At 30.7% G+C, this 13,205-nt stretch overlaps 1 protein-coding gene across 13 annotated transcripts in view; it reads right to left on the bottom strand.

Moving 5' to 3' along the window:
• Nucleotides 1-2,669: 2,669 nt before the first annotated feature.
• The window catches only part of Pka-C1 (Protein kinase, cAMP-dependent, catalytic subunit 1), a 581,879-nt gene continuing 571,343 nt past the window's right edge, over nt 2,670-13,205 (bottom strand). For all 13 annotated transcript variants that reach the window (XM_085808130.1, XM_085808129.1, XM_085808131.1 and 10 more), the window contains one exon: nt 2,670-5,023. Coding sequence is in view for 2 of the 13 variants with exons in the window: in XM_085808128.1 (XP_085664254.1) it covers nt 4,898-5,023 (126 nt within the window). In the remaining 11 variants the exon portion in view is untranslated. The remainder of the gene's footprint in view (nt 5,024-13,205) is intronic.

Below are 13,205 nucleotides of genomic sequence, written 5' to 3'. Positions count from 1 at the left end.
AATTCACTCAACCAATCGAAATGCAATTTCAGATATTGTTATTTAACAGAATTCACTTATGAATGTTTTGATTTAAAACAAAATAGCTCACGGTTATGGTTGCAGTGAAAATTTTCAAATGTCAACACTCGCCTTTTTTCGGCACAAATTAATCAGCATGTTGATAAATCATAAATGTCATTGGAACGATACACATAAGATGAAAATAGCTAGCATAAAACATTTACAAAGAACATTCCAAAGGAGCAATAACAACACAAGACAAGAGAGGGGGGAGGACTTATATTGGAATTACAAATTTTCAACATGTACAATATTTCAAGATAGAGGTACCTCCCATAACTTTGCAGTTTTGTGGCTACTGCAATCCCCAACCTCACTGCAATTAATTTCTGTTTCTGGGTTTTTCTAAAGTCCATTACATCCATGAGATTTGTCAGAATTGAAAGGTTCCATAAAACGTAGCTATACAGATTCCTCCTGCAATGTTACATTCGTCATTATTGGCAACAATCTTCCACTTGCAATGCATTATCATTTGCAAAGAAAGGCACTTGAAAACTAGTAATTACAATAAAAGATCTTTTCCCTTCAATCTCTTGTGTTGCCACTGGTCCTTAAAAATGCTCTATGTAAATATTTAATGCTGCCAATTTTCGTCATACATGTATTGGTCCAATGCCCTTTATAGTTTTTCAAAGCGCCGATCAATTTGCACAGAAAAAAAAAAAGTTGTTGCCTTTAAAATATTTTAATGTAACCATAATCATGACAGCTCGTTTTAAATTATCATATACCTTCCAATATCAAGATCTGAATTTCTGATTGGTTCAGCAGATGGGCTCCTATGAATTTATGAATCAGGAAAGTTTTTTTATGACAACCCTGTATAAGGCCACCTTTTCTTAAGACTGTTTACACTACAACCAGCACCAGATACATTACCTACTTGGCTTGGAATATCTTTCATGCACCATTTGACTGGCTGAATAATGGTTTTATTTTTTCCCCTTCCTATTCATTACCAGTTGCCACTGAGATTGACAGTTAATTTATCCACAAGCTGAAAAACTTAAAATATGCCATCTCAAACTTTTCACAAGATGAGGCATTGCTTAAAAAATATTATGATAAATAAAGCTTACAAATCATAAAAAAGACTATTTTTAAAATAAATTTGGCAGAATTTTTATTAAACAGTGCTTGATTTGCAAATCATACATTCAAAGACAAAAGTATAGTCAAATTTGATAGAAGAGAAAGATAATCTTCCTGGATAACAAACTATAGAAAATTTTAAATAATACTTTACTAGGCTAAAATAATAAAAAATGAGAATGAGAAAACTGAAATATTTCTAAGATTTATATGCTCCCAGCATAATCACTTAAAAGGCCCCCAAAATTTCCCTCTCTATATATGTCATGATAGCATATTTTCAGAAGCACTGAGACATAGATGCGTAGAAATGTTGATTGTGAAGATACTTGATGCTTAGAACATCCATCCATTTTGAAGAAACAGTCGAGCCAGATTAAATTCACATCTGTGGCCACAATTCACTTGGCACTCCAATCGTGCCTATTTCCAGAACAATTTTGATGCTATTGCGATAGAAGCGAACATAGAAGATTGCAGCAGCGTCTTAACAGGATGAAAGCCTAAGCGAGAAGAGAAAGATTGTTGCAGTAGTAATGCTGAAGAAGGGAGGGAGGCAAAAGTTTCAGTTCGAGTTAGTTTTGGTTTACAATTATTTTGATTGGGCAAGAGGTATCTGTATTAAGCGTTACGCAAGATCGCATGATTAATTTGAATGACGCGGTTTAGACTTATGGTACTTTAGTACAGAGACATGAAGTCCCCAGATTGAATATAAAATAAAGGAGGTTACAGCCAATTTAAATTAGAAATTTGCTTTCATATTTTATATCTTACACACACACACACATATGTATTATATTATAAAGTAATGAACCTCCTTTGTGCTTTTATTTTAAAAGAATGACTACTGTTACTAACATTTTATAATTTTTTTTTTCCTCTTGCCTTTTTTGAGATGTGAGACTGATGTTAATTTTTCTATTTACTACAACAACAAAATTTACACACAATTAAATTTACTACTTCATGAAAGACTGATTTATGACTCGGACAATTCAATTATATTCCAAGCCAAGCAGTTAATTTTCAATTGGAATTTTATATGTTGGAAGACTGTTGTAAAGTATTTTAAATCTTTTTAGAATTCAGATTATATTGCACAGTTGGAGAACACATACCTGCTAATAAAATTTTCTTATAATTTAGAATCACAAGAGATTATGTAACAATAAATGGCACATAAAATTAGGACCTAAGAAAATACTTCCTACAGCAAACTACCTAGTGATAAAATTTAACTATCCTCACTGTAAAATCTAAAAATTAATAATAAATACTAGATAGGAGAGACTTTTCGGTAACATTAAAATATTAATATGCACTATATGTTTAATATGTTCAGCTGCGACTGGTTTATCAGTTACAAGATTATTCTTTCACTTCAAATGCATTAAATAATTTTTATTTTTGTAATTCAAGCAATTTTTTGTAATATTACTTCAGCATAATCATCAGATTCAACTGAAATTTTACAGAAATATGAAGAAAATAATGACAACATAAAAAAATATATTTAAAAAATTTAATAGCAAAATTCATATGCACTCAAACACTTTTTAAATGGTAATTAAATCAGGAATATAAATAAACTATGCATAATGAGCCTTCCATATGCAATTAACAATTTAGATAATATCAATCTATTTTTAGTATTTTCACTTTTAAATTTTGGTTTTCCTAATATTTGACTATCAATACAGTTTCACCATAAAATTTTCCATCCACTTAAAAGCATTTTGCAAGGCATTACACTTCAGTGATGTATATACATGATAATCTAGGCAATTTATATTTAGGTAGATTTAAAACTAAAGAGATCTAAGTTACATAACAAATATACATATATTTAAAATTCTACAATAAGCTTCCAAAAAAAGTTAACTTATCAAACAGCACAAATTTTTTCAAACTTAAGATGATGTAATACCTTTCATATATTATTAAAAGGATAAAATAAAAAAATTGAGTTTGTTCTATTATATGTGAAATACATTTTCTGTGGGGGGGGGGGAATTCACAATACATGCAGCTTACAAGGAAAGCTAGAAGCTAACAAAGAGTGAATATTAAAATTGCCTTATATTAAGAAACTTTCAACAAATGAAATAAAAATAGTATGCTCTGTGAAAGTTTTTTAATGACAGACTTTAATAGTGTTCTTAATATTAACCCCATAAAATTTCAATTATATGCACACATCACAAAATGATCATGATGACTAGTATAACTAGGTTTCCCAATAAAATGAAGGGTAGATGTAAGACAAAAACACAGAAAATCTATAGCATAAGAATCTTTAATACAAGAACAACTTTAAACACGAATTAACAAATATACATGGCAATGAGTTATACAGACGAGAGCCTCAGCTCATGCAACTGAGTTCTATTTTCCGACTAGCTTAATTTTCACTGGCCACCACCCAAGTTCACTCATCTAAATGACTTCTTAGTACAGATAATTGGTATATCTTATTTACTTTATAGATCTGCGGCTGCACAATAAAAAGATATCTACAACTACATTTTCTTCCCAAAACAGAAGAAATAGATTCCTGTGATCATTATTAGTAGCCGATACAATTTTTTTATGGAATCATGGTCCATGCTAAAATATATTTATCAGATTAAGGCATAGCAACCATCAATACTTAAATGGAGTGATCAATTCCCCTCCTTTAGAAAACTTAACGAGGAAAGTGCAGGCTCACATCACAATTACCACACTAAGCACTGACAATAGCCTGTTCTATAAAACAAGAGATATTAAGAAAAAAACAGAATACTAGTTAGGACCTGGGGGAAATATTTCAAGACAATAAATCACAAGGCAGTTTCACACAGAATCTTGATATTAAAAACTTCAGCTATGACATGAAACTTAAAACTATATACAGCAGCTAATGAAGAAATGTGCTTTTCAGCAATTGCAAGATAATAGAACAATCTTCTGTGCCAGCACTAACCATCTGTAAAAAATGAACAATAGCACTGTTGTCTCATACAAATGTCACATACCAATCCCCAATATTCTTGGTTTCATATTGTAGTTTTACACCAATGCTTTTTAATACAAAACTTCTACAGCTACAAAATAAAGAGTTCATTCTTCCCACAACTTTGTTGCTTTGGCAACAGACAAATATACAGCTGTCTTCTCAACTGGGCACACGGATGGAACACAAAGTTTTTGATACAGTCTATTATCCTAAAATGTGACAAATATACTGTACACTATACACAGAGACATCAATGTTGCTCTGCATTTTTCAGCTTGTATTAGCATTTCTACAAAATGCACAGTAAATATTATAATAAGAGAAACAAAGCAGCTCTGCAACGATTTTTAACAACCAACAACATAATATATTAAGATGCAACAAATCTATGCACTGAAAACAGAGCTCGTTGGTGTAAATCATGCATGTTACAAGACACTTCTGTTTTGACATAAATAAAATTAGATACAATAAAAAATCATTTGGTCACCACTTTTAAAGTTTTTAAAACTTCAGCAATAAGCAATCGTGTGAAATATTACAATTCTTCATGCACAGTGATGGCAGACTGGGTTTGTATGGGATTTGGTATGTATATTTTTTGTTTCCACATGCATTACTTTATGAATTATCATTGGCAACACATTGGCTCTTCTTTCCTGTTAATAAATTTTATGCCCAGCTGAAAAGGGCTACAAGTAGACTCCACATCAGGGAGTATAAAATGGATGCAAAACATTAAAAGTCAGCAAACTCCTTGGCACACTTTTCTGTTGATGATATGCGCAGTGCCTCTTCCTCATAATCATCGAAATTACTAGTATCCCCTGGTCCTTTGCATTTTGGAATGAAAGGAGCTTCCACCTGTACAAAAATAAGCAAAATAATAATATAAACTCGTATAGATATAATTAAAACATAGAAAAAAAAAACAAATCTCATTCTTTAAAACAATACAATTATTTTAACTGATGGGAAAAATTAAGCACACACAATATTAAAAATCATAAAATGATGCTCAAGACTGCAAAGCTGTTAGATAATCTAGTCATAATTTTAATATAAAATTACATGGAAATATGTTCAGAAGCACTCAATTAAAAATTTTAAATAAAATGAAGGCATACAAATATTTTATTTTGATAAGATAAGAAATTTAAATGTACATCGTTAAATTTTATGAAAATACCAATACATGAGTTATATCTCTGCAATATGTCAAAAATACATCACAGTAAAATAAATTACTATCAACCTTTTAATAATATTAAAAAGAGATCAAATTTTAAATTGATTCCAAAAATTATAGCACACAGAATAAGAGAAAACTTACATTTTTAAAATTCAACACACAGTGGGGGGGGATTAGTAGATTAACAGAATTCCATTAAATTCTTTCAGAGAAAAACTTTTAACAATATTTATGATTAACTTTTTTAAAAGAAAATTAAACAAAATACATTTGAAAAATATATAAAGCTTATAATAAATATAAAATGAAAGAATATACATGATATCTATAACACAAACAAACCTGAAAGTCACTTTCTGTTGCATTTACAGACAAACCTGGAGCCACATTTTTTCACAAAATCGAGAGCAAACCACATGAGATAATGCAAATAAAGTACACATATATTACATAAATGCTTTTACTGAATGGAAAATGTTAATAAAATTATGGGGGAGCATAATACGCAGAAAAAACTAACAAACAATAGGCCTTATTGTTATTGCTATAATATTTATTGAAACATCATCCTTGTTCAACTTAATGTCAGATGATTTATAAATGCAGTCAAATTTTTAAATACTCTCTTAAAATTCTTCAAATTAAAGTATGTATTTTGATGTTATTTTTACAAAATTCCATATTTCTCCACCGTTACAGATGACCTGCACGCACATTACTTACCAGAAATAATTTTGTACACCTAATAAATGTTTATAAAGAAATGCAGATCTTTTAACAAAGAAATTTTTTAACATAATTGGCTTCTGACATTTGTAAAGGAACAGACAGAAAACAAATTTCTTGCTATTTCATTCCCTCTACTTTGAATCCAAAGTAGAAATTTAAAATTAAGGTCTACAAGGAGTTTTAAAAGGTTTACATGCACTTTAATTTCTTTAATATTGACCAAAGACCAGAACATAAAATTTAACTTTTTGCATGGTCTCCACAAATCAAGGAAGTCCAATAGTCAAATTTTCAGTAGGCTTTAAAACAAACACAAGAAGTTCCATACTCAAGAACTTAAAATTTATGCACATATTTCAGAATGAATTAACTGAATTAGATTATTTTTTTTGGCCTATTACTATGTGATTTTGACATTAAAAAAATCTACAAACTGAAATTTGCTCATTCTGGTGATAAATGACTGTACTAAATAAAACGGCAGCACACTTCAGCAGCTTTGTTGCTGACCATGAAACAATTACTAATGTCTCTACAGATTCTGCACACATAGGCATGACATGTTTAACTACTTAAAAGCATAAAAACCATTATTCTAATTGAACTTCTTGCTCTAATTTGCATTTACAACCAACCGGATCATTTATTATTCTCCTTGAGATCTGTACTCGGAGGCTTCAGTTCTGGGAAGAAAAGCATTTATGTTGACCACTCCTTTTTCTTTCCTTAGGGAGCTGCAAAACTCACACTGAGAATGCATGAAGTTGGCAGGCTTTAGTTCAGAACTCCCCCCTCCCAATATAACATTGAGAAAAAAGTGTTCAATCTGTACCTGTTTTTATTAGCAGAAACGTGTTAACTTATTTAAAATCCTTACTATCTGCATAAAAACCTCCCACTCCAATGCTGAAATTTTCCATAAAATATTCTACAATATTGTGAGAAACTTTATAATTTGGAGTGCTAATCTAGCCCCTTCGCGCCGGGTAGCGCAAACGCGTGCTTATCGCGGAGGCCGGCAGTGTCTTACGCGAGCATCTGTCCAGGGCCGGGGGCTTTTTTGCTATTAAGCCTAAATCTATGAAATTTCTGAAGTATCAACGCATTGTTTAATGATGCTCTATAGAGTATTTAAACGGCCTATGCTTTATAGATATTTTTATATATACTTTAATTACCTTATTTCTTGTTTAAATGCATATTTTACACATTTTATTTTCCTTACTCACCATTTTATGACTCTTAACATTATACGTCTGAAAACTAAATATGTTACTTAAAATTCTCTTTTCATATGAAAAATGTGAAAACAGGGATCTACACACAGTCCTACGTTACATTCCTTGCACTCGTAATAACTCATTTGCCGTTTTGGAGGATTTTTCCGGGAATGTGAACAAACGAAGCATCGTCGTCTCATTTTCTTATCAGTCTCTTCTGAACAAAGTTTTGAAAAATGTGATAGTGATACTATGTAACGTAGTATCCTAGTGATACTACGTTGCATAGTATCACTATCACTACTATCAGAATCTGTTTCAGAATTAATATCTGAAATATTTTGCATCATTTCTGCTATTTCATGCTCTGTTAAACATTTTCGACGCTTCGACATTGCAACGGTAAAAACAGAAAGAATTCCCGTATAACAAGATCTAATTATTTTCTAAATACTGCATTGCAAACCGAAATACCCAACGCTTTAGCGAAAAAAAACCTTCTCTACTTACAATAAACAACTACCACGTGCAAATTTAAAGAGACGTCATAAAGCACGCCATTCGGAAAGATTTATTTCCCCTTTTGTTTATATAATCAAAAACACGTGTATGTGAGTCATGCTTCTCTCATTTCGAGTAGAAGGTCTAATGTACATGTATCTGAAACCATATGGACATACAGTCCATCTTGTGACAGAAATTATAGTTTTTAAAACGTTCCAGGACACTGGCACAAATACGTGACAGTTGGGGCTGAACGGCAAAACGCTCTGGCACGCCTGCGTGTCGGCCGGGAAGTGAGTGTGTTCGTTGCTGGCCCGTAGACATGACAGTCGGCGCGAAGGGGCTAGAAATGGTATTAAAAATAAAAATAAAAATAAAATAAAAAAAAAAAAAAAAAAACATTTCATTTTCAAATTTTGAAACAAGCAAAAACTTGAGAATATTTTAACATGGAATTTTATGGGACATGCAAAAAATGTTTTGATCTACATTTTATAATGATGAAGTGATAAAGACACTGTCTGGATTTCTAATCATAAACTAAGAGACTTAAGCACTGAGACACCTTCTTTAAAAACTGAATTCACATTATTTTATAAATTTAAAGCTAAACAAAAGACGACATTTTGAATAGAAAATTCTTTTGCTCAATTGTACAAAAAACAGAGCTTGTGAAACAGCCCTGTAACTGGCTCTGAACTCCTAAAATTTTGTTGAACTTGTGCCAAACTTGTGGCATTTTATTAAGTTCTAAGACAGTTAAGCTTCACTGCATACAATCGTATCTTTTTTTGGCTTATGTCACAAACATTCACTCAGACTGCAAGGTAGTGGAATTGTAAATAAAGTGCAAGTGAACTAGACATAGGGAATTCTGAACTGCAATTCATGCTACTTTATAATAGATCCTCCCACTTTCATAGCTATCACCTACAGTTAGTAGCTACATTTTTTGAAAAACATGGAGCTTTGTGGACTTCCCAATATGGTGCTGAGTGATCAACTGGATAGAAGTGACTTTTTACAGTTGCTTGTCATATTAGTCCAATGTCTTTTAAAAGTTCAAAAGATTCCAATTTTATAAAGTTTTGAGAAGCAGATCCCTTAATTATAAATTTGTGTCACCAGGAACATTATATTTGATATTCTGCACCACAATTGGTAGTTAAATAAATTTTGTCTTAATCTAGTAGACATGTTAAGTTTTTTTGGGGGGGAGGAAGGGGTGTCAGGCAATAACTCGCTCATTTGTTAAGTTTTACACAGAACTTCTGGCAAAATCCAGTGTAGAAACAGGTTTGTTTCAAGAAAAAGCTTTGTAACTCAACATAAATATTCCCTTTCATCAGTTAAAAGTCAGTTTCTACTCTCTGAACTCCTAAAATTTTGTTGAACTTGGCAAAACTTCTAACACTAAATGCACACAGTTGAGATAAAAACTTACAGCCATTACAGTTCCCTTTTAAATTTTGCCAAAATGAAATTTTATCATTAAATAAAGTATCTGTAATTTCACTTTATGTTTCAAATGCTCTTTTAACATGTTTCTTCCACACTATTTCTCAAGCCATTATCAAAAGGTGATAAAAATATTTTTCATTTAAAAGACACAGATTTAAAACTGTATTTTATGATAATGTTTTGTCTTCACAGAATAAAATTTCAAACAGCTACAATATTCACCAAAGGAAAAGTATTCTATTAGTTTTGAACTATAACATGTATACAAAACAATGCCTCCTTGTGAGAAACTGCATCTGTAAAGCTATGCTATTATAACACAAATATGAAAAGTTTAACTAGAACAAATCTAAATCTGCACAGTAATACCATAAAAAAGTTTCAATATTAGAAATATTAATAATATGTAATTCTAACTGTCTTAAATGATTGAGTTTTACTGCAGAGAACTTTGCAATTGTTTCTGATTTTTATTAAATATATTTATTAACCCAATCTAACACAAGAGTTTCATATGTTCCCTGAACATTACTAACAGTTTCTAAATTCTTCTTAGTAAAACTAATTTCATGTAATCTAAAAGACTAATTTTATGCATCAGAAGAAGAATTTTCATTAATACATAGTTGACAACCTTGAAATCTTAAGAAATGGAGGTTTTTCACACTGCATGGTGACCAATTCACTAATAATTTTTAAATTCACTTATGTATGGTTCAGGTTATTGAATTATTCATAATGCAGTTCTGGTGAATAACATACTGGTATATAATTAAATATTCTAAATTTTATGTTCTTTGGCTAAATTCCTTTAACAAATTTTCTTACATTTTTATAGAGAAAATCTCGTGCAGTGAAAGAAAGCCTTTTTATTAAGGAAATTTTAAATATGATGAAAACAAAATAAATAATTAATATGCATAGTAATTGCGTGGATAAACATAGTAACGTATATCAAAGCTAACAAAATGCAAATATTAAATGATTAAGCATTGCTCGAATCTTTATTTAAAAACCTACGAATTTCAACAGGGGATTAAGACAACTTAGATCAAATGAAATTTACTCAGATTAATAATATGTAAAAAAGAAAACATACAATTTAAGAGAAATAAAATTTAATAAGAAAAATATTCTGAAAATCATTAGAGGTGGGAGAATGGAATTTACCCTATTAATTTAATAAATTCAGTAAATGCCAAAAATTACAAACCAGAAGATTGGTGATCTACCGGGAGATATGATAAAAAACGGAAGTTGGCAGCAATGACATATGTAGTGAATTTAAGCAACAGTTTGGAATTTTCATGTAAATTTGATTTTAAAAAAGATAACCAAAGATTTTCAGTAAAAGGCATTGCTAACTGGAAAAACAAAAACCAATGTACAAAGTGTAACACTAAATAATAATGGTTTCTTGTTGACCGTGATAAAACCCAAGAAATTACTTGATACGTAAAATAGGAAAAAATTCAAATGAGTCTATATCTTAACCATTAACACTGTCACAGCAATAAATTATTTTAATGTGATTATTAGATATTCTGAAATTTAAAAATTATGCCACTTTTATGCAGAATACCTTCTGCCCCTCTGCATAAAATTAACTTTTCAACCTGTAGCTCTCAAATCTTTTAAAACGCTCTAAATTACTTTCGCATATCTTCTGCTGCCCCCTTTCAACACAATGGCTTCATTCAGCATTGCCTGAAGTAACACTTCAAGCAAAGTTCCACTTTAATGGAGATGAGCGATTCAGTTTTCAAAGGCATAAATATATTTACATAATTCACTTTGTTACAAAAAGTTAAAAAAAAAAAACCCAATATATTGGGTACAGCTGTCTTTCTATCCTTTTAACTACTAAGCCACAATTTGTTTGAGACTGCTATGGTGCATATAAACTATCTGAAATAAAGGGGTTATCTAGGGATGGATGGCTTTCTTAGAGAAACTGGCTTGCATCCATGTTAAATTACCATACAACTACCCAATTTCCCTGGAATTGAACCAAGGTTGAAGCACCAACAACTTTACTGCTTGGCCACTAGTAGGCACATATTTCAGGTGATTTAACTACTTATAATATTAGCTGCATGCATGGTTAGACACATAAAATAGAATAACGTGTAATGATTTTAATGAGTCCAGCAAGTGTAATTTTATGGGTTCAGCTAGTAATTAATAACAATTAAGATGAAAAAATGCATTATTGCTTTTAAATTGCTTAGTTTGTTAATCAATTATGGATAGTTTAAATCTGAATAAAAACTAAATATATTTTACAATTTTCTAAAAGGCAGCATTCTGCCAAGTAAAAGATAATATTTTATTTCAGGCAGTGGCAACATTGCATCACCAAGTTTTACGTCATAAAGTTTGTTGATTAAATTTTAGTGACCAATATCTTATGCTTTCCTGAGTGATAACACATCTCTTTTAAATCACTGAGATTTCTGAAGAAATATGAAACATAACATGAAAGGTAAAAATATTTTATTTCAGGTAGTGGTAATAAACTTTTGAGTCACCAAGTTTGTTGATTAAATTTGAATTTATGTTCTTTGACAAATTTCACTTTGTAATTTTTGACATTTTTATACTGAGAAAATTCTGAATAGGGAAGAAAAGTTTTAATTCATAAAAGCACTTTTATAGCACATAAAAATTTAACAATTTACATTATATAGGTAATATATATTTCAAGACCAACCAGACTTATACAAAATACTGCAGATAATAAATTCTACAATGTGACACAAATAAGGTGAATAGGAAAGAAAAGCTTTAATTTATTAAAGCACTTTTATGCACATAAAAATTTAACACTTAACTTAAGCAATATATTTTAAGACCAACCAGAGCTACAGAAAAATGAAGGAATTTCATGAAAGAAAAACTTGCAGGTAGCGACACAAATAAGGTGAAGCATACAAGACAAAAATAACGTATGGATAAACTTACTAAAAACCATATTACAGTTGAGTAAATGAAATTTGAACAATTTCAGTTCCATTAAAGCTTTTAATTTAAGCAGAAAATTGAAAACCAGGAGAGCTGGCAGCTATGGATGTGCTGCTATACAGCTCTTTTCAGAAATAATACAAATTTTGAGGTCATCCATAACATCTTCCCATTGCAGTTGAAAATTAAGATTTTATCACTATGAGCAAGACTAAACTTGTAAGCTGGTATTTTTGTAACAGATACTTAATATTTTGTCATACAAAAATGGGACATATTTTAATCCTCTAAGCCAGGCATGTTGAACTCAGTAAGCCATAATTTTTAAACAGTGCAGGCCTTAAGGCCAAAAAAAAGGGGGAGCCATTTTCATATTTAATTACATATTTAAAAAGTGAGTAAATGTATAAAATCTTAATTAATACAATCAATTATTTGAAACACAGAAGGAAATCCTGGTAGTAGATGGATACCTGTTGTTTCTTTCCCAACACATCTTTTTTGGCATCCTTTTCTGGCAACTAGTAAAATTCTTGGATATCTAAATTTTTGCTCATTTACACTGAATTTTTGTTTCAACAGTTGGGTCACACTGAATTTCTGTTAATTCTGTCTGTAAATGAGTTGGTACAATTGTAAAGTTGGTTGAGAAAATATTTTTGTAAAGAGACTACTTTAAGTCTTTTTATAGCACCCAAGGTTGCATATACACTTTCATATGGGGTAGAATTCCTATTTTTATTAACATATTATACTTACGGATGCTCCCTTCCTTTACAAATTCTTGTGGATATGAACAAACGTGCTCTAAAAGAATGAAATTTGTTCAGACACGAATTTGGAGGTTCACTTTTTGGAAAACCAAAACCCAAATTCTGAGGAGTTTGCTGCAGTCTGCTGTGCTGCATGATGCAATATGATATCTTACTCATGAAGGGGGAAAAAAAGAAAAACCTGTTCAGACAAATTTAGATAC

This window comes from Stegodyphus dumicola, chromosome X1 (genome assembly GCF_044657685.1).
Source record: "Stegodyphus dumicola isolate Sdum_Otavi_A_Nest chromosome X1, ASM4465768v1".
NCBI lineage: Eukaryota > Metazoa > Arthropoda > Arachnida > Araneae > Eresidae > Stegodyphus > Stegodyphus dumicola.
The sequence above is the reverse complement of the archived record's forward strand: the minus strand, read 5'-3'. Positions and strand labels throughout refer to the sequence as shown.